Genomic DNA, 27714 nt, shown 5'->3' on the forward strand with positions numbered 1-27714 from the left:
TGTCTGCTGGACAGGATTTATTATGGCGCCCATTGTGTATAATCTTTGAATTGTGACCAAAGCAGGTATGAGCCAAGCGCCTGCGAGCCAAGGACATGTTCCTTGACCACACACGGTCCATTCGAGGAGTGGTCGAGACCTCCGACTCACGGACCACCTACCCAAATTATACCCCCTACTCACAAGGGAACAATGGAAGACTACGACAGAGGCTTCACGCTCATTTGCATCAGAAGCGAGAGAAGAAGAACCAATCAAGAGGACGATGCTGAATATGCATTGTATAGACTGAATATGTATGAATTTAATGTATAAATCTCTGTTGACTGCAATGTGCAGGCGGACATCTTGGGGAAGGATCCCACATCCCCGGGGCGCATCGTTAATAAAGGACGTCTCTACTGATCTCACTGTGTGCAGAGGAGTTTTCCTTACCAGTGCAGACTGGCAACAGGGACGGGCCACAGGGCAGAGAGGGAGGATTTAAGAAAGGGCCCAGTAAGGGGGGCAGAGAGAGATTCAGAAAGATCAGAAAGCCTCGATGAGCTCAAGGGGGGAGACAGAGCAATTAAAGACCAGGGACAGGGAGCCAGGCAGAGACCAGCGAAGGCAAGAACGGGCTGTGGGACAGAGGGGGAAGAATGAAAACACAGGGACAGGAACCCGGAACGAGAGAACGTCAGGGGCTTCTGGAGACACTGTCCACGTCCCTCTTGCCGCCGGCACGACGGGGCCGGGGGCGGCCTGGGGCTACGGCACAGGCTGCGGGGGAGGTGCCGGTGCTGGGGGCAGCTGCTCGGGGCGAGCGGGGCCGGGGAGGCTCAGGGGCGGCTCTGGCGCCCGGGGACTGCGCCCGCCTCCTTCCCCTCCTCCCCGCTCTCGGCAGCTCCCCGGGGCTGCCCTGGCCCGGCTCGCCTCCCGCGGACCGGCAGCCCGCCGCACCGGGGGGTCGGCGCTTCCCGTGCCGCCAGCGCCGGGCGCCCCGCGGGCAGCACACACCCCCGCGCCCGCCGAAGGGGCTCGCTCGCCTCACCGCTGGCCTCGGCCCTCACCTGCCGCCGCCGCCGCCGCCGCCGGGACCCACGCCCGCCGCTTCGCCCACGCTGCCTCTGCGCACCGCGCATGCGCCGGTCCCGACGGCGCGCCGCAGGGGCCAGAGCCGGCGCGCGACCGCCGGGCTGCAGGACCGCGCTTCGGCCACGCGGCAGCGGCGCGGCCCGAGCGGGAGGGGGCGGCGAGCGCGAGGGACCGCCCCGCGGCACAGCGCTGCCACGGCGCATGCGCGGCGGCCGCGCTGGCGCCGCGGCCGTCGGCGCTTTGGTGTCCGGGCGGCAGCGTCGCCTTAATGACTCTTTCTCCTTAATGACTCTTTCTCCGTGATGAATGACCCCATCCGAGCGCCCGGCCGGGCGGGAACGGCCGCTGCCTCAGCCCCGCCGGAGCCGCCGAGTCCCGGCCCCGCTCGCAGCCCGGGCAGCGGCGGTCCCGGCCCTGCCCCGCACGGCCCCGCGGGGCCGGAGCGCTCCGGCCCTTCGCCTTCAGCCGCTGGGAGACCTGAGGCTCGCTCCTGCCTGTGCCCCCGCCCCGCTCCCTGGGGAGGAGCAGCCGCGCAGGGAACCCCTCACACGGGTTTGTTCCCCCCGGAGCGAGCCCCGGGGGTCGCTGTGTCGGTCTGCAGGCGGCATCGGGGCTGGGGGAGGGAGAGCAGCGGCTCAGCACACGCTGGGGGGGGAAGGCAGCCCCGGCGGCGTGCTGAAGGCGGGAGAGGAGGGGCTGCTTTCTGGGAGGGGGGCCGCGGTGTTGAGCAGGAACCAGCGCCCCCAGGCCGGCCAGACGCGAGGGGCTGACCCGCCGCGGGGCGAGACGCCGGTGACCCTCGGGCTCTGTGGGGGCGGCTGCGCCTTCCCTCGCCTCTGCGCCGCCTGTGCTCTGCTCTGCCGCCCTGCGCGCACACGAGGCTGCACTCGCACAGGGGACACTGCGCCACGGCACTCACCCCACCGGGGGGCAAAGGGATGAGCCGTGAAGCAGGGAAGGGAAAGAGGCGGCTGGTAGATGAGGTGTCCTCAGCTGGTGCCCGCAGAGCCCTGGAGGCTTCATGTCAGCTCTGTGCCCCTGCTCTCCTTGCCCCTCCTGCCAGCAAGCGTCGCAGTTGCACTTTGCTGCCTGCAACACGCAATACTTGGTGGGCTGGATGGGCTGCCCTGCCCATGTGTCGGGTGAGCAGCTCGCTTCCCTTGGCTGCCTGATGCACCTCCTTAAAACAATCGCTTCAACGCTCAGTTTCTTTATTTCAGACCCCTCTGAGTATCCCCTGGCCTGCAAGCCGTTTTCAGCAAGCAACACAGCTGAAACACAGCGCCGGTGTGCGGAAAAATCCTTGCACCAGCGGTCAGTGTTCACAAAGGAGACAGAGGAGTCCTGTAAAATAAACTTTATTCGAATAAAGGGAGAGTCCACTGGGCAGATCCCGTGGGCTCTCTCAAAGTTGCTGGGGTCGAAGCCCCCTTTCTATCCTAATTTCCCGGCCACATAGGACCCTCTCCCGTTCCCCATTGGCTAAGGTACTAGGAAGGCACAGACTTCCCGACCCGCCTACTACATATACTACATTTTTACCCCTTAACGTGTACCCCCCCTTTGCATCATGCATCGTATGTTTCATTATCATGTCATTATGCATCTCCTGGGTGGAGAAGATAATATTAATAAGTCTATTAAGCCTGTGCACTGTTTCCTAAAGTTGAAAAGTTCCAACTTCCCTTGAAATTTTTGAGGAAATTTTTTTTTTTTTAATGATTTTTCTCTTGCAAGTTGTTTTATCTAAGAGAGCTTTGTAGTCTGGTGAGTTCTCCTGATTGTCTCTTGCAAGTTGTCTTATCTAACAGAGCTTTGTAGTCTGGTTCTTGGTTTCCGTTGAGATTCACTAATTGCTGAGATATATGGCACCTTTTGTTTTAGAAGGCCTGCTGATTACTTCATAAACACATGGCTCCTCTGGATAAACAGTGCCATGTACTTGCAAAAACACTCTCCTCCTTATCTATTCATTGTTTAGGTCTGTGGTATCTTGTACCAGCCCGGGTAAATGGTACTATATTTTTGTAAAGACACTCTCATAATCCTACCACTGGTAAAAATCTGTCATCTCGCTCTAATGTCAAAAGACTTTTCTAAGTTGAACCCCTAACCGTTTCAGCATCAAGACTACGAGGCGAGAAATACGCTTCTTCTCGAAGCAGCAGGACACCTGCCAAGTCGCTGGGCACAGTGACACGTGGCTGCTGGTGACAGACACCTTCTTCTCGTGCAGAGCCCTGGGCAGTGCAGAACGGACCTCAGCGTCCCCTGCACCAGGTGCCCAGGGACCAGCGTCTCGGTCTGACGTCTCTGCAGCAGCCTGTGCTCCCAGCCCCTTGCCCTGGAGAAGGCGGCTGCCTGTAGCAGCAGCAGAACCGCTGCTGCCCAAAGGGGAAGGGAATGGCTTGGGGTAAAGCTCCCCAGGCTGTCTGGCCCCCGGGCAGTCGATGGCCTCGGCAGCCCGTACGCAGGGCAAAGCTACAGCCTGAGAAGGAGTCACAGGGTGTAGCAGTTTCTGCAACAGCCACACTGCCCTGCCCAGCTGGGCAGAGCCAGAGGCGAGAGAAAGAGGCTGCCGGGTGCCTCGAGGGGCAGAATTGCAGCAGACTGTGCCGTGGCTGTTCTGCTCTTTGTCTTTGGCAGAGTTACCTTCCCAGAGGCTGGCAGACAGGTATGCTTGCATGGCACGAGTACTGCTCTTAGGGCACAGAAGGCACGATAAAGCAGCGATGAAGAACAAGGCTGGGCTGTCGGGATGGTGGGAATAACATGGAGAGCCTAAAGCGTGAACCAGGCAGGGCTTGCGAGTAACCTGGTGTTGGGGTTTAACCCCAGCCGGCAACTAAGCACCACACAACCGCTCACTCACTGCCCCTCACCCAGGTAGGGTGGAGGCAGGAATCAGAAGGGCAAAAGTGAGAAAACTCATGGGTTAAGATAAAAACAGTTTAATAATTAAAAAGAAATAATGACAGCAACAATAATAACTCGTAAGGAAAAGAAGAAAAAAAAAACAGAGAAAAATAAAGCCCAAGACAGACAAGCGATACAGATGGAAACAACTGCTCAGCACCAACTGACCGATGCCCGGCCAGTCCCCAAGCAGCAGCCCCCTGCCAACCTCCCCCCTAGTTTCACCACCAAACGGTCTGGAACCCCTTGGGTCATGCGGGGTCAGCTGTCCCCACCTTCGGTACACCCCCAGCGGTGATCCCCGTGGCTCTCTCCAAGCACCGTCCGGCAGGAGCAGGGATGGAGCCCGCAGCCCACTGCGCCCCAACCCCGACAGAGCCCAGCACCGCCCAGGGGCGCCCACAGAGCCCCGCACGGGACACCCTCGCACACACAAGGCAACGTGGAAAGACACATCGAGCAGCTGCAGGCAGAGACTCACAGTTCAACAGCCCGTTGACCCCTGATGAGCACCAAAGCAGCAGCGATCAGCGCTTTGGGGAAGGAAGCTCTGGTCATTTTTAACCCATACATGATGACAAGATTCAGCTCCCTGCTGGGCTGCAGGTATTCCCTGGTTGCAGAACAGCACCTCTAACTGTACCTCGAGCTAAAAGGGCAGCAGCTCTGCTGAAATAAGGTTATAGCCCACGTGGCACTTGCCGATGGTGTGATTCCCTCCCCAGCAGTTTCTAAAGACAAACCATTTGGGGACCAACGTGGCAAATGATTCAAGCAAAGCAGTCCAAACTCAGCTCTGTTCCTTCCTAAAACAAGCTGTTCATAGTCTGACCAACAGCTGTCAGTAAAAAGTAAATGGTTTCACATTTTCAAACATTCCCAGGTGACTCAGGTTACATTCCCTGGTGTAAATCACAGCAGGCACTCACAGTAACTCTGTTTGTATTCCTCAAGCACATGGATGGACACACTCCAACCGTGCCTGCCTGGCACCGTGCCTATTTGCAAGTGTTCCCCCCACAGTCAAACAAGGCAGATGTTTTACAGCAACCTGGCTGCTTCATTCCCAGCTGGGAAGTCGGTGCCTTCAATGACGTGCTCCCAAATCAATATTTCTCTTTAGCTTTGGAGCTAATTATTTAAGGCTGGTTTTCATATCTGGATTAGAGGCCCTGCTCTTCCTAACCTGAGAGGTCCCACCTGAGTTGTCCTTCCTGCAGCTGCACACAAGAACAAGGCTTGGCCCCGGTGAGGGACCGGGAGTACATTACTGCTTAATTAACAGGCAGAGCAGAAGAGGGAGCTCTCGTAACATGCACAGCGCTAACGAGCCAGCAAAGGGGCTCTGCCAAACCCTCTGGAGCAGAGGCTCCTCTCCTGCCAGATGCTCAGGACCCTCAACTGCTACTCTCTGCAGCAGAGTCAGGTGACTCAGCCTCCGCTGGAAGAACGAGCACCGGCAGGCTCAGGTCCAGCAAAGCCAATTTAGGTGGAGCTGGGTAATTAAAAACTGAAAACTGATTCGGCATTCACGGTTCCAAAAACCTGAATTGGTTCCAAACAAAGAAATAAGAGTAAAGTAAACAGGCAGCTGGCAAACAAGTGGAATTTTCCCCAGAGGAAATGAATTCCACACAGGCTTCGCTGTAATGTCCTTGTTTCTCTGTTATTACAATTATATGCATTGTTAGATTTTCCCTTTAGTTTGGAATTAAACCCTCATCTAATTTACCAGGAGATGACAGCAGCCTCCAAACAGAGCTTACAGCCCTGCTCCTCCTTCCCTGCCCATCTCCCTCCACCTGCTTTTGCAGACCTTCCTCTGCATTTCAGGGGCTGTTCTTGAAGGTGCCATGCATCAAGGGCCACACTAAAGCCTGCTTGTTACTTGGTAAGACCCAGCTGTGCATGGGCTACCCCAGGTCTTCTCCCCCAAGCCCTCCTATTAGCCACAGCTAATCTCCAGCTCCCAACAGGTCGTCTCCTCTGAGCCAAATCCCAATTCCCTAAACAAAACTCTTTATTGATGATCTCTGTTATTTGTAATAGCAGCACCTCAATGCACAATAGTTAACTTTGCTGGGTTTCCTGGGGCATTATGGAAAAACCATTTGCTACTGTAATTAAAACTGCCCAGACTAGACTTTCGTACTATGGAGAGAGGCCACAGTGGGAGGAACTGCTAGAAATGTGTTTATAGATGTGCCCCAGCACGACTGCCAGATTGCTCTTGGGCTTGGAAACCACAGAGCAGCTCTGGATGGCCCTGGGGATTCCCAGGAATGTTCAGACAAGTGCTCCCACCAACATCTACAGCTGTACCTACAGCCGCAGCAGAACCTGCCCTTTCGCTGTCAAACACTAAGTAGCAGCTTTGTGAACGTGGTGTGCAGTTCGACAGACAAAAACTCACTTCACCGAGGTGGTGTTTGCCTCAGGCCACAAAGGTCTGAGAAAGCAGCTTTCCACACCAGCTTTCCTTCCCAGGGAACCAGCACAGAGGCTATAGCAAAGCAGCAGCACGAGACTGGGACAGCAGCACATCATTCTGGTGGCAGTGCCTGTGTAGGCTCTTAGCATGAGGTGACAACACACAGGGTTGGTAGGGAAGGACACGAGGTCATGTTCTACATCTGCGTGTCCAAGTGCCTAAGCACAGCTTTGTAGCTCCAGAGACTGAGCAGGACTCTGGGTTATGGGCTACGTGAGAAGTGTTGGCAGTGTTTCACAGTCCCAGCTTGGCTGGAGAACGTTGTCTCCTTCTGAGAGTCACACCCGTGGAGATCACCTCTCCCCCGAGCACCTAGCCTGACCACAGCCCGTAGGTGTTATTTCCTCAAGGGAGAGCTGAAGGTGATGTGTCACACTGCAGGCAAACAGCCTTGGGCTTTGCAAGTTACAAACACGAGATCGGGAAGGAGAAGAGCTTCAAGGAGAGGGCAAAGGTGCACGTACCTCATCTGGCTCACGTGGCTGTCTGTCAGGAACAACCGGCGGTACCGGATGAGAAGCGGGCTGCAGTTGGTCATCTCGACGTAACGCACATCTTCAGTGTCATTCAAGATGCAGCCAAAGTCCAGGGCCGTGGTCTGGATACGGAGATTCGGGAAGCAGACTTCTCCCCGAACGGTGACCAGCTCCTCATGAGGATGCTCAAGGAACTTGATCTTCAGAACCTTCTCTACTACCCGGCTACTCAAGTCTTCTTCATAAGCAGGGTTAAACCTGATAGAGAGATGAAGTTCCTCCCCTATCTCCAGCTTGATGGGCTGCAAGGAGATGAAGAGTATTAATCACCAGGGTGATGAAGTCTCAGGGTCTGATAGCACAAAACATGCCAATGTTCAAAGGGTGACCCCCAGCTCAGGCTTCTCAGTTCATCCCTCATTTTCTTCCCAGAGTGCGCCTGACTGCAAGCACCACGAGACTCTGGTCTGAGACTCTCTCAGGCTCACGTCACTGTGCTCTGCACCAATACAAGAGGGAAATAAATATTGTTCTCCTGAATTCTGGACCCACAGAAGCTACACACTAAATACACAACCAGATCAGCGCTCTGGCACGCCAGGGCCTTTTGCCCGGCCTCTAGAGGAACTCCTTCACCTCACAGCACAAGTGACACAGCGTCGCTGCCTCGCCCTTGCAGAGGCTACTCACTGGCACGGCACAGAAGTGGCGGCCATGCCTACAACAACCCGTGTTTAGCAGAGTCCATGTCCAACAGCTTCTACCAACCACGGGGCAGGCGCCAGGCAGCAGCTGGAGAAGCGTCCTCAGCCTCCTGGAAAGCAGGGCTGCCCTTGGAGAGCAAGCTGCTCTGGAGGTTATCTGAGACGGCTGCTGCAGAGCTGGGATGGTTTCCAGCAGACACCTTTACTACATGCCTTGCCCAGACCTCGCTGTCTCTTCCCTTCTCCTCGTGTCTCAGAGCCAGGACGTCTCTTCCCAAGTCAGGTATATTCTGTTTCCTTCGCTGGCTCATTTCAAACCTGATTTAGTTCAGGCCAGTCTACTGCTGACTCTAAGGAATAAATTTGTCTGCTAGAGGACCTCCCCACACAAACGCACCACCACCTTCCTCCCTCTGCAACCCGCCCCCAGCAGGAAGGTCTGTGGCTGCTCACCTGAACGTCTGCAGGGAGGGGCTGCTGGTCCACATCGCAGATTAAGAAGGGTTGCCCTAAGGCCAGGACAATGCTGACTGGCAGGGAGCAGACGTTTTTTAAAGAGAGAGGCTTGTACTGAAGAGTCAGGACATCACTGGGTTGCTACAGAAACAGAAGACAAGGAAAAAATAACCTGAAGTGCCCATGGATCTCCTTCCCCTTCCGATGCATTTCAAATTTTTCAACCCCCAAAGTGCATACATCTCTATTTACTATTTTTATTAGTTTCTACCCTTCAAGAAAGTTCTTCTCTAAGAATATCGGATGTTTTTCATATTCAGAAACCACAGCATCCCCCAGGGGACAGGGAAACAGTCTTGGGTATGGATGAGGGAACAGGACCCTGAGAGGCGGCAGCTGCCTGAACAAGATCAAAACCAGAAAGTGAACCCAGACCCTTTGTCTCCAGTTTTGTATGCTCTCTTGGGCAGAAAGGCACAAGATGATCTTCACTCACAGACAGTCATTTCTTACAACCTTATCGGTTCCAGTAGCCTCATAAAAGCAGTGATGCCAGTCAGAGGAGAAAAGCAAGCAGGATTTGGCCCGTAGCAGAGAGCCTGCAGTAGCCCAAGGTTGGCTTTGAACACTTCAAGGCACATACAGCCAGCTAGAAACCTCAACAGTCCGCTTGCAACGTGTCTCCTGCTGCCCCTGCTACAGCGACAAGGTGTCTGTAGCCTCAAAGCTACCTCAGCCTAAGCTATTTCTTCCTGTTTATGCATTGCTCTGGGCTTCCTGCACGGTTTATATAAACTAAACTGTGTTTGGGAAACCAGTTCTGGATGTCCTGATATCAAACAGCTGCAGTGTCATAGCACTTGAAAAATTGGAGTGCGTGGCATCAAGCAGACCACAGGCAGACATCGGGGGGGCTGAAAAGCTTCTAACTAAAATCTGAACTGCCTGCTCACAGGAATTTGTGCTTCTCTGGAAGCCTGGGAACCAGAGGACAGACCTGAAAACACAGAAACTAAATAATGAAATATCTTCTCTTTTTTGACACCTCATGGGAGAGGAAAAGATGATGCAGGAGTCAGGATCAGAAGAACAAAGGGCATCTGCTTTGCATTGGTGTCATCATCACTGCAGCTGAAGGACATCTGCAGGTCCTTTGAAGAAAGTAAGGCTTGGGGAAATGCAGAGCTAGCATCCATACCAACAGCAGAGAAGGCAAAGAGGGACAAGAGAGGACAGTTTTTCCTCATCAGACTGAGGCGTTGACAGGAATCTCAGTCTGTCTCAGCTTCCCTACAGGATCGGTGTTAAGACATCACCGTGCCTCCGAGGATCCTCAAAAACCTCCCTTTTATACTGAGTACAGAAACTGGTGGCTCTCTAGAAGTGGCCCTGATCCCCCCCATGATCCCTGAGCAGCTGTCATCTCAGTTTTACTTTGGTGAAGTCAAAAAAACCAGTCCCATCTCTGAAAACAACCTCACTTACTTTACAAAGCACCTCAGAAAGGGCAGGAGGGGGTTGAGCATCGCTCAGCTGCAGCGATCTGCTCTCCCACCTGCAGCCCCAGCATTCGAGGTAGCTGTGCAAAGCCCACGCTGTTCTCCTGGGTCCCCACACACCATCTCACCCCGTGCCCTTGGCTCAGCAGCTCAATTCTGTTTCTACATCAAGAAGGGCAGAATAGAGCTACTGAGACTGTCCCTGACCCCAGAGGAGCAAAAGGATGATCTCAGACCAACAGCCAAAGCCCCGCGGACTTGGAGAAGCTGCTTAACTCCCTCCTTTGAACACCAGCACACACGCCCCACCGGCTTCCAGTCCTCAGCCACGCTACTGAATGCCAGGATGCAACCCAGAGACTTACCTTCTCCATCCGGAAAGTGATTTCTCTGGAGGACAGTTGCAGAACGGGAGCAACAAACTCACACGTGACATCCACTTGCATTATCTGTGCCTTCCCTGCCTCGCTCCCCACGACGGCGTGACACAGCAGCCGCTCCTTCACCACCTGCATGCAAGAGTCACACGTCACCCAGAGGGTCCAGAAAACACCCTGCATTTGCTGGCCACCCAACCACGGGCCGTGCTCCTGCCACACAGTTACAGTCCCTGGTCTCCTCGATCGCCCCCTTTTCTCTCCGTGCCGCGTCCTGTTTATTCTGACCCCAAAGGCCCGCAATGCTACACCCCAACAGCCACAAACGGCACTCGCGAGTCACGTGCTGCCTACAGCTGTAATAACCCCTGCCCCAAAGGATTATTGGTTTGGTTTGTCCTGTTGCCAAGCATAAGGCTTACAGAAAGCTGTAGGAACTAGTTAGAAAAAAGTATGGAACTATATTAAGAGAAAGAAGTGATAGAAGGGCCAACGGCAGCAAACGCTCCTTGGAAGCCAAGTGGAAAGCATCCTTGGGAAAAAAAAATAAATCAAATAGCCAGCCAGCCTTTAGGTAAAGGGATCGCTCATTCCTAGGATGAGCTGTGCCCTCCTAGAGCTGGTTTTAAAAGAAATCTCCCCAGGAAAGACATGCCTTGCACTTCACGTGAAAACCCTCTGCTTAAGTGGCATGCTTCAAGACTTTTTCCTGAGTTCGCATGGTTTCACTGCCTCAAAATTCCTCCCTTCATTTCTCACTCTTCCCTCTGGTACAACACCACAACCCAACTCCTCCTCAGAGCCTACAGACTTGAAAATCATCACGTGCAATGCAGGGGGCTGGGCTTCTGGCCAACCTGAAGAGTATTAAGTTCTCAAGACCTCAGGAAGGTGGAAAGCCTGCTCCCATGGTCTTGGCTTTGACTGCAGGAGCCAGGTAGCCACAGCTGAGCTCACAGATCCCCTTTTGGCCTTCCAGGCAAGACACCCTCACCAGTGCCCTCATCACTAGTTTCTTTCTGGAACCTTTTTCCCCTCTTCAGCAAAACCTCTGGGCTCAGAACTGCACAGGGACAGTCCCGCTGCAGGCACCCAGGGGAGTAATCAAGTCTGCCTCAAGCTACTGCTGAGGGAACCCTTTAAGACACCTTTCAAAACACCAGAATCAGCAGGAGCTTAACACAGATTTATTCTGCATTTGCTTAAAACACCTGTGCCCAGTGGTCCTGAAGCCAGGGAACGCACACCAGGGTCAGCTGGCAGCTTCTGCGCAGAGCTGGGTTTCCCCTGGGAAGAAGGGCATCCAGGGACCCTGCTGAAATGTTCCCCCCTGAGCTGCCACCCGAGGGTGCTGCAAGACCCGACTGCCCTTGGGACACTGGGGCAGGCTCTTACGGAAACATTGACCAAAGTCAAACTCTCAGTTATAATGATCCCTGGGAACAGTTTCCCACGTGGACGAACGTCACTCCGATCACGAGAGCTGACACCCTGTGTTCGTTTTTCTCCTCCAGGACTCAGCGCTAGACAAGCCCTCTGCCCATGTTTGTCTACAGAGGAAAAATGATGCTGCTCCCAGACACTCCCTCCCTTCGCAGGTGCTTTTACTCACTGCTCCCCCAGACACATTACTTGGCAGTTTTTCATTTACTTTCTGCCTGTATTCATCATCTCAGTGAACTTATTTTCTCTGCCCTCACTTCCTGCCTCAGCACACGACACCTTGTAACCCCCCATTTGCCCCTGAAGCAGCAACACTTCCTTCGGCCTATATTTTGGTATCAGCAAATTGGGTTTATGGTAGCTATGGCAACACGAAAAAGCCTTAGCAACTGACAGTGGCCAGCAAGGAAAGCCACTGGGGCTGCCACGGTAACTTGTGGCCTTAAAACAGTTTCTTGAAAGCACCTGCTCATTTTCGCAGGCAAATGTCAAGGGGCTGCAGAAGAAGTCCCAGGGGAGGTGATCTGACGGGGAAGGGACAGCCCTCGTGGGGGACCTCACCTGGGGAGTGCTGGAGGAGCCTTCCAGCATCATCTCCACACTCTTGCCCGGCCTCAGCTCTGCCCTCAGCGGTCGAAGCTTAAACACAGGGCAGGCAGGCTGGGGCCTCTGGGAGGAGCTGCTGCCCTTGGCCTTACTGCTGGCAGGGGGGCGATCACGCTGGCGAAACGGGGCAAAACCTTCCGTTGTCCAGTAGAGCAGGTGGGTGCGTCGCCCTTTGTTCGTTACCTTGAAGCGGTAACGGCAGGGATCCAGGCTAGGAGAGAAGCAGAGATGGAAAACGTCACGGGAGCTGCTGTCTCCCAGCGGTCGCCCCGCTGCAGCGCCCCGACAGCGTTCTCTGACGGCACACTCAGCAATAAAACCACCTCCGAAAAGGCTGACCCAGATCAAAGCTTCAGCAAACGTCAGACCTTGGCTGCCCCTAAGTTTATCACCATCCAGCAGCTGGTGTCTCTGCATACAGCAAGAAAAAGCTTCCTCAAGATCACCACCTCAGTTGCTGTGGACAGAGCATCAGCAGCCTTTGCTGCTCAATTATCAGAGCATTTCTCCAAGGTGCTTCCTGCAGCTCTCACTGCATCGGATGCTCAGCTGGCCTTGTCCTGGCTGCAAGGAGATGGAGCAACAGCTTCACTGCCATCTCACCTTCCCCTGGGGAGCTGCTGCCTCAGGTGGCTTCCTCTGAAGATGCTATTGGGAAGCTGCAGGGTGTATGGACTCATCTGGTGATCTGGGCACCACTGGCCTCGCTGGTGAGGCCCCTGCCCTGGCACCCATGTTAGCCCCCTCATCCCCCCACCCCTTAGGGAGCACCCAGCTCTCATCGCCCCCAACACAGCACCCTTTGCCTGAACGGTGCAGCTGTTTTTGTGTTTTAGGAAGACAAACGCACTGTGAGAACACACGATCAACAGAAGCTTCCCCAACACGAACACAGCAGCAGGACCGGGTCTAGCTGCTGAGGGGGAATGGAGTGACAACAAGGGATGAATAACTGGAGCCGATGTAAGCCAAAATGGATATTCAATGGAAATTGATTCCTTCAGGTAGAGAAACACTAACTGCAGGCTAGTCTGGAGCAATTCTTTTACCCTCCATAAATCTGAGCATGGCCAGGAAATGTTCCTGGAACAGTGACTGTTTTTTTTCGAAAGGTACGGAATATGTGGCTGACAAAACGCATGTCTGCCACAAGCAGCTAAATACAAACACAGAAGTGACAGCATAGAACAAACTTGTCCTTGAAACAGACTGGTGAAAATGATGTGCACCAGCTCAGTATGAAATGGTTTATGTTGCGGACAGCAACAGCTAAAAGCTTGGAGAAGCTTTGGGTAGATGCAGAATTGGTGGCTCTGGGAAAGCCCAACTCGTCCGAGGTGTTACCTGGGTCCCATCTCAGCTCACCCAGTGGCAGCTCCACAGCCAACAGCGATGGCAACAACTCCAAACCCAGTATGCAGGCGAAGACATGAAGGGTGGCAGAAGACAATGGCACCGATCCCATTGACATTGTCCCCTCTGTTGTGTAGCCAATTTGAGGCTGCACAGAGCACAAGCACCACCCTCCCTGAAACGTCCCTGCTTATGTGGATGGCTTGTGGGTGCACATTTATCCCCCCCGCCCCAAATCTATCCTAAATGCTTAAGGTAGGATTAACCTCCCCTTTCTACCCCAAAATTTCAGTATCAGAGCACTGTGGACCCTCTTTGCAGCCAGGGAAAGGAACAGACACTGAGAAGACCATTCTTCTCATCCCAACAGGTCTCCAACACAAGGCAAACAGCACTTTGAAAAGCCTTATTTTTCTCTCATTTATAAGAACATGCCCACCTTCAGACACAGGCATTAAGAGCAGGGAATCCCCTCCTTCGAGCTAAGCTCTTTCAATTAACACTCCCAATTTATCTCACCCAACCTCAGCGGGCTTCTCCCCCTCTCCCTTTCAGAGCTGCTCCTGCAGCCGCCTCGCCTGCCCGTGCCTCGGGCTGCTGCTGCGGAGCAGACAGCCAGGAAAGCCGGCAGGAGAAAGGAGGGAAGAGCGACTACGTCTGATAAAGAGCAGCCTGGCAGGGGAGCTGGGAAAGAGGAGTGAACTGAAGCATAATGCAGGGCAAAGAAATTCTGCTGCTCCTCCAGGACTGCTGGGCAGAAGGGAAACAAAACAGCACCATTCATTTAGCTGAGGGGTTGCTAACAAGCTACCGCCAGGGTTTGCTGTTGTGGCGAGACGATACTGCATAGCGAACGGAAAAGCAAGCAATGCTATTGCAAAAGGAAAGAGGTTTATACTTGTAATGTAGCATTTTCCAGCCGGAGGCTTCTGGGACCTGCTGTTTTCCTCCAAATTTTTGTTTGGTAGAGTGAGAAAATAAATGGTTTATAACTGAAAACAATTCAGTGACAATTGAGCAACTGCTTTCCATTTGGATGGCTTTTGAGGGTATCTAAGAACTTTCAAGTGGCCATAAAATGTCTCTAAAGGAATCCCTGGGGCTTCAGTGAAACAGAGCCAGGACCTTGAGCACTAAAGAACCAGCCTGAAGGACCACAGCCAAACTCCTCCTTGCTGAGCCCATGGGAGGAGTGGGAGCTGAGAGATACCCTACCTGAAGTGAGGTCCCAAGTTGAGCTCCGGAGCAAATCGTTCGTCGGTGACGATCGTGGTGCCGATGCCAACAGCCCGGACAGGGATGACGTAGGTACAGCTGTTCTCAATGCACACGTTCACCTCGTCCTCGAACTTCTCAGTGTCGTCCAAGTTTCCTATGACAGCCACAGACACCTCGGCCTCGGGGGGGATCACTCCTTTACTGGGCTCAATCCTCCAGCACGAGCATTTGCCAGACTGTAAGACAGGGCAAACTCTAACTTAGGATGGAACCCAGGAAGCCTGGGGGAGGGCAGGAAAAGGAAAGACTAAAGATTCGAAGGTAAAAACCACAACGGCTTAATTTCCCTAAATCTAAGCTACGGTGTCTGGAAACAGCAGCTATGCAGGAGCTTATACAACCTCTACTTTACCCTCCTTTAACAGACTCACTTCGCTGACCCAGTTTTGCCCAAGCCAAGGGATGCTCATCCTCCAAGAAAGTTATTCCCCCTCCAGCCTCTCTTTCGGAGTGTGTGCCAAGAGAAGCTGCTTTCTCTCTCCTGGCTTCCCGACAACAGTGTCCGCATTTGGAAAATTCAGCTCTAAGTGGTTACAGCAGGGCAGTAAAGCCATAAGCACAAAGAAAACTGCAAGACATGTTCTGTGGACATGACCCCAGCTTCCCAAGCCCTCTCCTTCTCTGGTTTCTCTTGCACCTCCCTCTGTAAATGGGGCAATAAGGGTGCTGGACCCCCAGACCATCTAAAACCACAGTCACAGGGAGCAAGCTTGCTCGCAGAAGAGAAGCTGCATGTAACGCTCCTTGTCCAGCACGAAACACACTGGGGTGTAGATGTACGCCTTCCAAGTGTCCATCACTGTGTTGGTGGTACCTGCACCCCACAGTTCAGTGCTGGGTTTGGGACGACAGGCACTACTCACCCACAACTCTGCAGTATTGTAACAGAAGGGGTTTTTCCTTTTTTTTTTTTTTTTTCACTAGAAACCAACGCTGTGCTTGGAGGCCTGACACAAGCCAAGCAAGGCTAGATCCAGGTGAAGTCCGCTCGAGTTTCCATCTGTCAGGCTGGCAGCACTGAGCTTTAACAGGCCACCAGCCAGCCCGGGGGAGAGAAGCATCAGAAAACCAAGCAGCACTCCAACGTCACGGGAAGCATTTTAAATAACCCCCTCAGAACGACCTCTGCTAACAAGGGTAAGACGAGCTGGAGGCCAGGGAAGCAACAACCTGGTGAGCACTCAGGGTCCTCGCAGTGTGTGTAGGTGCCTGAGCTACGGCATCTCCTTAGGCCGGCTGTGCCCAGCACGGAGAGCAGGTCAGGCCTGCACGCCTGCATCCCAGGATGGAGCACGCCAAAGGCATCAAAAGGATTCAGGCGCTGGCCAAACTAATAAACTCAGCTCCGTTTAATTTGTCCTCTAGAGCTGCAAAAGAAAGTCTTAGGTAAGAATGGGATGGAGGAAGGCAGTTGGCACAGGGTGAACACTCACTGACCACACAGGATCCCACCAACCCTCTTCTGCTGTCGCTGCATCCCACCCGTAGCTGATCGCCAGGCCTCGGAGGCAGCCACTGCGCTGCCATCGGCCCAGGGCCACCCAGCCAACACGTTCCTACCGAGCCGCTGGGCGGGAGTTTCTCACTGACATCAATGTACAACTCTTCCTCTGATTCAGGCGGGCACAGGGTAGCTCGCTTGAAAAGGAGACCTGGCAGCTCTGCTCCAGAGGTGAAGCGGCAAGTCTGCTCTCTGACAAAGCTCATTTATCAAAGCTTGGCCACAAGCTGGGCAGTAAGTTGTACCCAAGAAGCTATTACTGAGGAATAATGACAGGCTGTCTCGATGGAGCCAGACTCTGAACCTCCCAGAGTGGCCCAGCGCAGACCCAGCAGGCCCTGCCAGGCCAACAGCCCGCTCCAGAGGAGCACCATTTGCATCGTGTCCTCATTCTTTCAGGTAGCATTTGGTGTGGGTCCAAGGGGCAGCACAGGGCATCGCTGAACAGGAGACCTGACAGGACAAAAGGCTCTGCCGGGCTAGATTCACTCGGGTTTCTAGGTCAGCTTCTGCCTACACCCATCCAGGCTGTGTCCCAGAGACAAGAAATCTCTCAGGGTCACACTAAAAAAATTCCTCCACTTTGAAGACCACGCTCTAACTTCTGATAACATCCCTGCTACTTGCTTAGCCTTGAATGCTCTGGAAAATGATGCAATAGCTGTAGGCACTGGATAGACAAAGACGGTGGCTATTTTTGCCCCTGTAGGGGCTTGCACTACTGGACATCAGAGTCCCTGAGTTCTAGGCAAGCGTTGGGATCAATCACTCAATCAAGAAGTTCAATGCTGAGATCATTAGCTTCTCCCAGGCCAGATTTCCAGTGTGAAGAAGAGCTGCCAACATTTGGTTATAACCAGCATGCATCTGAGAGATGGCTGGATGGCTGCCCTGAGGGATGACTGAGGAGCCACCGCACTCCGTTCTCCTGACGATACTGCAGCCCAGTTCATTAAAGGGATCCGGTCATTCTGGCCTTGCGCAAGTGAACGAGGAAGCAGAACTCAATATCAAAAATGCAGCTGTGCTGTACCAAGGCCCAGCTCTAGCAAGACAGCATTCACACCTCGTCAGGCTGACCCATTGCTCCTCGCTAGAGGTTGCACACGAAGGGGAAATAAAGCCCTCTCCTACCTCAGCTGTGCACAGAGCCTTGTCCCAGCTGTCCCAGCAGGCCCAAGGTGGGGGACCTCGTGTTCTTCCTTTCAAAACTACTCTTTACCACACAGGCTGCCAGTGACAGAAGACAGCCCAAAAGTACCCTAAGCCCCAGGAGGAGGTGGAGATCAGAGCCTGAGGCTGGCTAGATGCTCCCACCAACAACCAGCCTCCTCCTGGCACCTCAGCACCAGCATCTCCCTGGCAAAAGCACAGGCACCACTTTGGTTTAGCCTCTGCCCCAGAGCACCAGCAAGGGGATGTTCTACTGAAATCAAGAGACATGGCCTCTAAAGCCAGCAGAAAAGACAAAAATTGAAGTGTGGCACTCGCTGCCACTGACAGTGGAGCCTAATTTGTCACGCTTGGTTCAGCTAAGAGACCGCCGAGTGAGGTGACGAGGCTTGTCTCCATTTGCGTCCCCCGTCCATAGCTCCAGATCCCACCTGCTCTCCCCATTGGGCTGGGGAGACCAGTGCCACCACTCTGCACATCGGGGTTCTCCAGCCAGGACACAGCTTGGCCGGCTGCGGCCAAGCACAACGGTTAATAACCAAACTCCTCCTGCTTTTCCCCTGGGAAAAGCACTTAGCGGAGTCACTCTTGCTTGCAGGAGCCTAATTGCCTTCAAGACTTCCACCCTTCTTCAGCTGGCCAGTGGGTGCAGCACAGTACGACAAGTTCAGTTGCCCTAGACAAGCAGAATAACAATTTCTCTGATTACTGAAATACAGCAATTTTGAAAGGGCATGAACAGCTCCTTCATGTTGACCTACTCCTCCAGACTTTTCTACCCAAGAAAAAACCAAATCCTCCCCTTGCTGGATCCAGACGATTCTCTAATAGGGCTGCCTGGCAGCTGGGAAAGCAACCTGACAAGGACAAGCACATCAGACACAGGATTCAGAGGATGACATGGGATGACACACTGGTCCCAAGGGTCGCAGACCCGCAGACACCCTGGCAAGCAGGGATAAGCCAACACAGGCCTCAGGTATCAAGTCCTTCAAACTCCTCTTCAAACCCAAAAAGCCCCATCTCAGCACACAGCTTTGGAGGTTCCTTACTTATTTCCTTCTGGTGGCAGAGATGCTCAGTGCTGCTCCCTGCAACTCGTCCAACAGAGAGGACAGGGGGATGGGAAAGCCTGTGCACGAGGGGTACTCCAGGTAATCCCATGTCGCTATCCCAAACTGAAGTTATCCACCAAAACCATCTCTGCTTGCTCAGATAATGCTCTTTTCTCCCATAAAGCAAGAAGAAAGCTTGACTTGACAGGAACAGCAATTTGCACATGACAGTTAAGGATATCACCGAGGTGGCAGCGTGGCCATCTGCATTCCAGCATTTGCCTTTGGACAAGACACCAGCCCTTTACTTGCCCTGCTGCTGCCCCTTCATTTAATCTCACTCAGTTTGTCAAGCTGCCAGTCAGTGTGCTGTAACATTGCTGATCCAACACCACTGTGAAAATTTCAGTCAACAGCTCTATCTTTCAAGTGGGGACCGTGATCTCTAAGCCTGACTGCAAACAGCCACAGTTTCCAGATGAGCCATCAAACGGGAGCTGGGGAAATCCCACCTCACCATCCTGCAGGGATCTCCAAGCAGGAAATCAAAGCAGAGGCTTTGGCATCTTAGAGAGCACAAGACTTGGGTGCAGGGGCACAAGTGAATGAAGGATGCCCAAGCCACCCACCAGCTAGGCTAAGGGGCAGCCGGAGCCAGTTCTGCTCTCGGATGTACGTGTGCAAGTCACCCTGACACCCCACTGCATCTCAAATTTGAGTTCTAAAATTATCCAGTCCTCTCTTCTTTCCATCAATAATCTGCCAGGCAGCCTAAGGCAGCAGCAAAAGGGCAAAACTTCAACTGAGGCACCAAAACAGCACCAAAGCAGGCAGCTGCTGAGGGCAGGGGAGCAGCTGGAGCACACCTCACCTCCACAGTGCTGCTCCCGCCCGGCAGGCTCAGCATCACCGTGTTGAGGCGTCTGAAGAGCCCTCGTTGAAACAACTGATCGAGCAGCTTCTCGGGACCTGCCTGCTTGAACATCTCCATGACAGCAGCAGCTGTCCTGAGAAGCGGAGATGCTCACCAGGAGGTAACTCAACCCTGGGGAGTCAGCAGCAGGGACTATGGAGCAGCAGAGCCCATCTTACTGCAGGGAGGGAAACCATCCCCGAACCACTCCTATTATTGTTCTGCTTGTCGATTAGGCACAATATTGGCGGAGCTTGCAGTGAAGTAGGACAGGATTTATTGCTCAATCCCATACAATAGGGCCCTGAGGCAATGGAGAGGCACATCTACTCCTGCCAGCCCCCCCGGGTACACTGCAAGCTGCCCAGGGGAGGGAGGGAAGGCATCACCCCAGGACAGCAGTACCTCAACAGCTCTGCCTGTCAGTGCCTGGTACAAGCATGCAAAACTCAGCATTTATACACCAGCACCACCCATCCGAGGTGGCCTGCTCTCTGCAGAGATGGAAAGTGCATTTTCATTGTGGAGTCAAAGAAAGCTGCCCTGGGAATCCCCCACTTGGAGGTTACATTTATCCCCCAAACAGCTGGAAAAGCAGCAAGAGGGAAATTCAGCCCCTTCCTCCTTGGCCCAGGAGGCTGAGCCCAGACTCTCACACACTGCCTGATGCTTTATCCACAGACACAGCCAAGCCTGCCGTGCCAGGGCTGGGTTTACCAGCTCCACAAGTCCAACCCACCTAGCACGGAGAACAAATCTCTCCCGAGCCCTGTTTGCAAGCCCCTCATAGCAGGGAGCACATCCCACCCAGCCTCAGCACACGAGCCGTTCCTGGCTGCAGCAGCCTTGCTCTCCCTGCCAGGGGAGCAACCCAAGCTCTTTCTGCTAGGCAGCTTGGCACACGAGGCAGCCTCCAGGAATTAAACAGCCTTTTTCTGCAGCCGGTCTCCAGAGAGGCTCTGCCACACGACGGAGTCCGCAGGCTGAAAGTACACAACCTTGAAAGTGTATTTTTCTGCAACAACCCAGCTGGTTTGACCCCCAGTAGGTGTGAAACTCGCCTCGCCAGGAGCAGTTTGAGGACAGACCTCACACCCTCGTTTCTACCATTAACAGCAGTTTGACACAAAGTGAATGCAGATGCAAGAGGCAAACCGTAGGGAAATCCGTGCTCTTTCAGGAGCAAAGGGGCACAGGGTTCTCTTGAGCTCAGAGCTCCAAACCCCACGACTCTCACAGCTAAATACTTTCCACAAAATAAAGGGAGAACTTGTAAAAATGATCCAGACTCTTTTCTGCTCAAAAATCTACACAAACTCTACTTAACTGAGGGGTGCCCCAGCTAAAACTGCCCCAGAGCCAGGCTCCTCGTGCCGCATTGCGACGGAATAGCTTGCCTTCTCTCTCAGACAGCTATATGGAAATGTTGCATGTAAAAATCAAGTCACAGGCTGCTACAGACCAGTCATTTTCATTGGAAAACAGCCCCACAGCTACTTACCATCTCTGCCCAGAAGGACGCAGGGATGACAGTCTGATTGGAGAGGCGGAGAGTTCGAGAAGCCTCTTGTAGAACTTGGATACTGCCGAAATTTATCTTACTCGGATGCATGTAGACAACCGGTCCTTCTCCAATGCTCACTAGATGGATTTTCTGCTCCAAGAAGCAGGTGGGAAAGATAAAAAAAAACAACAGCAAACGTTTAAAAAGACTAGACAGCTCTAAGGGTACTCCTAGGCTGGGGATAACTACATCTGTTTGGAGTTTTCAGTGTTGTAAGACTGAAACAGAAGGCCTGGAGCAAGTGTGGAAACTGGAGTGATCCCATCTGAAAGTCACAAGCTCCCGTTACCAGAGGATAAAGAAACCCTGTTCCCCATGCTGCCTTCTTCACACCTCTCCCACACTGTTACCTTCAGGAAAGCTCAAATCCAGCCTTGCACAAAACATCCCCTCAGCATGGTTTCTTACACAGCGCTTGCTTTAGCGGCGTTCGGGGAGGTCCCTGGGTGCTCCTGAACAAAAGCCCCAACGAAGCAGCAGTCGCTGTTCATCTAATGACACAGCAGAGTACGAGACCCAGGGACTGTGCTGGGTTTCACACTGGGCTTCTTATGGCATCTCACATATCCACCATTACATGCTGTGTCGGACACTTAGATCACCACCGAAGAGGACACCATCCTTCCTCTTCTCTAGGCATTAGCTGTTGCTTACGCCATGAATCCATCCTCCTCTCACCCACACCAGCCATATCAAGTTCTTGTTTTCCCTGGAAGAAGCCCTCTACACTTCATGCCCCACCAAGATGAGTCACACAAAGGCACACTTTTCCCCTCGCACTCACCAGTGGGGATCCTTCACTCCCAAACACTGCGATACGAGCGATGGTGTCCTGCTTCCCCGTCACCTGGGCTTCCAGTGTGAACGGGACCTCCACCGAGCTGTGAGGCTGGATGATCCCACACGGCACAGGGCTGCAGTACCGCACAGCAGCGTCCTCCTTGCGTTTCTGCAAGGGACAGAAGCAAATGCAACTTCAGAGGGACTTCTGAGGAAACTTTAGACTCCTTAACATCTACCACATTGGCAACTCACACACATTTTTAAAAATCCCTAGGAGAAACGCAGAAAGGCACAGCCCAACACAACATGCAAGACTTGCATGGGCTTAGCACCCTCAGGGCGTTCAAAAGCTGCTGCATCCACAACCACCCACTCCTGTGCTGGCAGCCTCCTTGCAGCAGCTTTTCACAACCCTCTAAGTTCTCCTGCATGAAAGCATCCCAAAGACCAGAATATCAACTGCTTCCTGAAGTTTATATTCAGGTAGGCTCCTATTTAACTGCTTCCTAAAGATTATACTCAGGTAGGTTCCTGTTCTCAGCAAACCTTTAGGTTTGAATATAAACTAGCAAGGTCTTATCCAAACCACTTTTTTTCCTTAATAAACCCCTCGATAACCTTTGAGGGCAGGAGGCGGACGCGATGCCAAACCTGAGGAAGAACCCTGTAGCAGCCTGGAAGATCGCTGTCGTTCACAAGGGTCAGCGTCTGCTGGCAAGGGACTTTCAGTAGGCACTGTTCAAACGTCACGACGGGGATGAGCGCTCGCAGCAGAGGCACCACGCATCTAGGCAAAGAGATGGCCGAAAGGGAATTGGGCACACTGAGAGAATGTAGAATGTTCACTTCCCAGATAGCGTGAAACGGAGCCTAACACATTTGTCACTGTCAAATAGACCTTTAATACCCCTACAGTGATAAATCACCTTTGACTTCGTTTTACTCAACAACCTCTTGTAAAGGAGGGGCAAACCCTGAGACTCAGCATCACAGAGGCTGCCAAGGGCCCAGGCAGAGCACGGTGCCCTGTCCCACAGCTGTCCCACCAGCTCTGCCCCTCCTCTGCCCTAGGAGGCTTGCAAGGACCCTCCCAAGGGTCCCAGCAAGGCACGACCTCTGGAGAAGCCTTCCCACCGAGGACCAGGGCTCGCCAAGACTCAAGGACACAAGACTCCAGTAAAAAGACTCCCTCCTCTCCCACACCACTGTTGCCCTGCCTGAAAGCTCAGCCATTTGCCCCAGCGATGGAGGGCACAGGCCACCACCTGCCTCATGCAGCGGGTGATCATCCTCTCCCAGCTCCTACAGCTACCTTGGCCCTTCACCCCCACGGGTCCGTGTGCTGTCTGTGCCCACTTGCTCTTGTTCTACAAAACTGCAGCCCAGGCGCTGACTGGATGACTCTGCCTGGGCGAGGGAACAGCACCAGGGAACTGCACCCCTCTTGTCATTAAACTGACACCCACTGCAGCCCAACAGGACTGAGTCTGGCTGCAGCAAGAACAACTTCTGGCTGAAGTCTGAGAACATTGATGCTCAAAAGAAACCTGAGCTCACTCACCTTCCACATCAAGGATTGCTTTCCCCTTCATAAGATCTTGCCTTTATTTTTCCCTCACCAGTCCTGCCATAAGCCCCTTTCCCATTTGCATGTGTCTTCACCAACCGAACCAGACACCAACTTTCAGCAGGCTGCTCGCTGCGTCCCAAACAAATGTTGTATTTCGGTCGCAGCCCAGCACAAGCCCACCACTTGCAGGGAGGAGAGGTGGCCCTTTGGAAATTTGTTACACCTCAAGCACCAAAACCAAGGCCAATAATGAGTATAATTACTGTTCCCTCTCAAAAAAGGCTCAGGGCTGTGCCTGTCCGCTGAGCACGGGTGCTTCTCCACACGGGCTGCTTTCAAAGCCCTGCTGTTCTCGTACCCAGCTGGGCAGAACTCGCTCATTGAGCAACACTTCTCATTTGGAGCTGGAGCCAACAAACCAGGTGCGAGGCAACGTGCTGGTGATGGATGCACAAGGAGAGATGAGGAGCTGCAAGGAAAGCGCTGATACCTGGCTGTGAGGAGCAGCGCCGACACCTCCTTGCCCACACCATCCACGTCCACCACCAGTGCCAGCTCGTAGCTCCTCACGGTGTTGGAACACAGGGTGACCTGGTGGAAGAGAAGAGCATCAAACACTTCATGACTCCCAAAAGCCATTATCCAAGGGTGGTGCCCTCCGGTTCTCGTTCCATGGTAAGGAAAGGGACAATTTTGCCTTAATTCTGCTGCTGGCCCACGGGTAGAACACTGCCTCTGGGAGGAACAAAAGGCTTCTGACAACATCTTCTGTGTTAAATACACCTTGCAGTTAGCAGGACACATGCAAGCCAAATTAAAGCACAGTTAGACTAATGCTCTACCCACCACCGTATTAAAATCAAGGGATGAGTTTTTAATCTCAACTCCAACAGCAAAAAACCAGAGGAAATCTGTTGACTTCAACAGAATGAGTTCAGCTTTACAGCGGGAAGCAGAGGGCAAAATGGGGCCCAGCAAAAGTCCACAAACAGCAGGAAAACACAGAAGATGTGCCACTCATGGCTGCCAGAGCTTTTGTAGTCCCCGTTGGAGATCGCCACAGTGAACACAACTCATTCTGCACAACAGGAGAGGAGAAATAAGACCGGGAAGAAAAGCAAACTGCTTTATACAATGACATCTCTTTTTTTTAACAGCCACCTTCTGTCCTCATCCTTCCTCTGCCCACTCTAAATCAAAGAAATTGCTCCAAGCAGCTCTCAAACACATGAATGGCTTCTGTACTTGATCACAGGGTGCACGGTCTTCAGCTTATGATTTTGGAAACAAAACGTTTCTCCTTCAGAAAAGCCCCACAGTAACCCAGCTAACAAAAGCCCAACGCTACTGCAGGGATCTCACGCGTGTTATGCTCCAAGCCAGCATCACCAAAGCCCTCCCATACATCCATGAAGCTTCAGCTCCACCTGCTGAAGCACGTACGGCCGGACTCTTCCCCTACCTGGATATCCAGGTGTCCCTGGGAGCGGAGGGTCCCTCTGCAGGGCGTTATGGTAAATTCCGTCGGCTTGACGTGACTTTGGGCTCCTCTTCTCCAGGATGACCGAGTGTTGTCCACCACTTGAACAAAACTACTGACACTGGGCTCTCCTGAGCCATCCCCAGGAATGCGAAGGTTGAAAGTCACGGGTACCGAGGACGTGTTAGTGAGGCGACATGACAAGGTACAAGGAAAACCTGGGAAAATAACACAAATATGAATTTATCCGCCAGTTATCCCATGATTCCTGGTGTCAATATTGTTATGATCAAACTGCACTTGGAGTTCAGCTCTTTTGGATCTGAATTACAACTGATGGAGAAGCTAAGCGAGGAACTGGTCGTCACTTAAGTTCCCTTTTACGCTGATCATGGATTGCTTCATTGGAAATGCCCTCTCTTAGCGACGTTGAACACCAGTTTTTCTCTCTCTGACTGTGAGGAGCACTCTCACCAAAACTAGCACTAGTTATTTCTCATGTAGGAGTCTGCACCCAGACAGACTATTTCTTCTGAAAATTCAACCCATAACATTCCCTATTAACTCCACAAACACTCCTCCCACAGTTTTCAACGTATAAAAGGAGTGTATTGTCATCGAGGAGAAGCTACAGTAAGAGAAAGGAAAGATGAAATTGGGAACTACAGCATGATGCAAAGCAATCTGAGGCAGCTTCTCTAGGCAGGATCCTTAAGGCACCTCCTGGTGTAATAAGTAACATATTGTGCTTTGTTCATTAAACCTGTATGGGAAGGTATGGATGGAAGATTTATGTGCCCGCAAGGCTTGATAGCCCAACCGAAGGACATCTGGCAAAGTAAACAGGACCCGCAGCTGAGGGGGTTGAGTAGTCACATTCTTGCATAAGTCCACCCACAGGGCAACGAGGAAGACCTTCAGCCTTCATCCTTACGACCACCAGGAGGCAGAGAAAGACCCCCCCAGCAACAGAAGGAACATGCGCAGAGTATCGACCTGATTGCGACATCACGAATGCAGGAAATGAGACTGTATATAATGTGCTTACACGAGGCGGGAAGTTGCGAGCCGTTGGCGGAGCGCAGACTCCCCGGCCGCCCAGCGCTGCCTTTGCTCTTGTTCGCTTGCTAATATAATAAAATTCGCATTGGATTTTGACACTTTAAATTGTCCGTGTCTCTACCTATCACAATTTGGTGCCGTGACTCGGATTGCGACTAGATTGTGGCCTGCAGCTGCATTGGGGAGGCGCCCCGCCATCTGGCGGCCCCTGCAGCCCTCAGGTAGCTTCTGTCTCGACCGACGAACCTAAATTGAACACTGAGCAAAGGAGAACCGGTAACCCTGTAATCTTTGTGCACGAAGCTCCGAACGAAGACGCAGGATGCGTGAGTATAGGCTGGGAATCCGTTCGGTTTGGGTTGGGTATCCTGGGGCACGGTGTATGAGACGTCCTGCCAGGGCGAAGTGAGTGCGGACCCTCTAGTAGTGCGTTTCTCGTAGCCTGCGAGGGAGCGAGCCCCAAACGAGGGGAGCGGTTGGTGTGTGTGTGTGAGTGCCTCAGAAGATGGGACAAAGGAAAAGCAAGCCCTTTGAGCCCATGGGAGAGGGGCCCCATGTGAAATTGCCCCAAATACCGCCCGATAGTCCCCTAGGGCTGATGTTGAAACACTGGGATAACTTTCCCTCTAGGCAGGGAAAGGATAAGGTAAAAATGGTCCATTATTGCATAGAGGTCTGGGGCGGAAAACAGATTCGAGGAGACCATCTGTATTGGCCTGGTTTTGGATCATTTGAGGATTGGATATGTCAGGCGCTAAACATTTATGTTAACTCAAAGGAACCATTTAATTTGGAAGAAAGTGAATATGCCAGTCTGTGGATGGTGGCTGACACTAGGGTAAATTTATACCCTTTAAAAGAAAAGGGGGGTGGCTACCGAGGGAGGAAGAATAGAGAGGAAGAATTAATAAAGCTTTCAAGGAATATCAAGAAGCAGATGAGTCGCCCACTAAATGGTTAGAGAGACTACGAAAGAGTCTCCAAATGTATTCCAGTCTGAATGTAGACACTCAGGAGGGGCAGGCCCTGCTGAAAATGCAATTTGTAGCAAACGCATGGGAAGATAGTAAAAGAAAAATTGAGAAGACAGATGATTGGCAGAACAGAGGTTTGGACGGGCTATTGAAGGAGGCACAGAAGGTGTTTGTCAGAAGGAAAGACGAGAGGTTTAAGAAGCAGGCAAAGGTGATGGTAGCAGTGGCTCGGGAAGGACAACGTGGAGGTGGGATTAGATCGACTCACAAAACGGACCCAGGACCCGGAGTGGAAGGAACAAGGAGAAAGGACGTAGGGTGTTATTATTGTGGGAGGAAGGGTCATATGAGAAGGGAATGCAGAAAGCGGCTGCAGGATGAGAAAATATTCAAGGAGGATTAGGGGTGTCAGGGGCTCTATTTGCTGGGGGCTAGACATAAGACTGAGCCCTTGATAAAAATTAAAGTAAGTCCCCAGCAACAGGAAATCGAGTTCCTTGTGGACTCCGGGGCCGAAAGGTCCACAGTACAAGAATTACCCCGGGGATGTCACTTGTCCCCGGAGACAATGCAAGTAATTGGAGCAAAAGGAGAGCCTTTCGGGGTTCCAGTAATAAAAGACGTTCTTTTTGAAATGGAATCTAAATTTGGGGTGGGATCCCTATTGTTGGTCCCAGAAGCAGATTATAACCTATTGGGACGAGATATGATCATCACACTGGGCATTAATTTGGAAGTTAAAAATAATGAGTTGCAAGTAAAATTATGTCCCCTTAGGAGTGAGGATGAAGTAAAAATTAACCCCGAGGTTTGGTACACTCCGGAGACAGTGGGCAAATTAGATATCCCACCCTTCACTGTAACTATCAAGGATCCGGAAATTCCAATAAAAATAAAACAATACCCAATCTCACGAGAAGGCAGGATGGGGTTGAAACCAGAGATTGAAAGATTAGTTAAACC

General features: G+C 52.7%; 2 protein-coding genes across 2 annotated transcripts in view; one reads left to right on the forward strand and one right to left on the reverse strand.

Moving 5' to 3' along the window:
• Positions 1-1621: 1621 nt before the first annotated feature.
• LOC147412709 (axonemal central pair apparatus protein HYDIN-like) lies at positions 1622-25333 on the reverse strand. Its single transcript, XM_086481100.1, has 14 exons — positions 25261-25333; positions 24698-24933; positions 23726-23826; positions 22317-22452; positions 21667-21831; positions 20820-20972; positions 14614-14852; positions 12001-12256; positions 9985-10128; positions 8118-8261; positions 6949-7262; positions 5180-5213; positions 3192-3317; positions 1622-1690 (listed from the first exon to the last, which is right to left on the reverse strand). The coding sequence occupies exons 1-14, from the start codon at positions 25331-25333 to the stop codon at positions 1622-1624; spliced, it is 2190 nt and encodes a 729-aa protein (XP_086337226.1).
• A 766-nt stretch (positions 25334-26099) lies between these two features.
• Positions 26100-27714, forward strand: part of LOC147412710 (uncharacterized) — a 33212-nt gene continuing 31597 nt past the window's right edge. The window contains exon 1 of the mRNA XM_086481102.1: positions 26100-26103. Within this exon, the coding sequence (XP_086337228.1) occupies positions 26100-26103 (4 nt within the window). The remainder of the gene's footprint in view (positions 26104-27714) is intronic.

This window comes from Leptosomus discolor, unplaced genomic scaffold (assembly GCF_034619465.1).
Source record: "Leptosomus discolor isolate bLepDis1 unplaced genomic scaffold, bLepDis1.hap2 HAP2_SCAFFOLD_67, whole genome shotgun sequence".
NCBI lineage: Eukaryota > Metazoa > Chordata > Aves > Leptosomiformes > Leptosomidae > Leptosomus > Leptosomus discolor.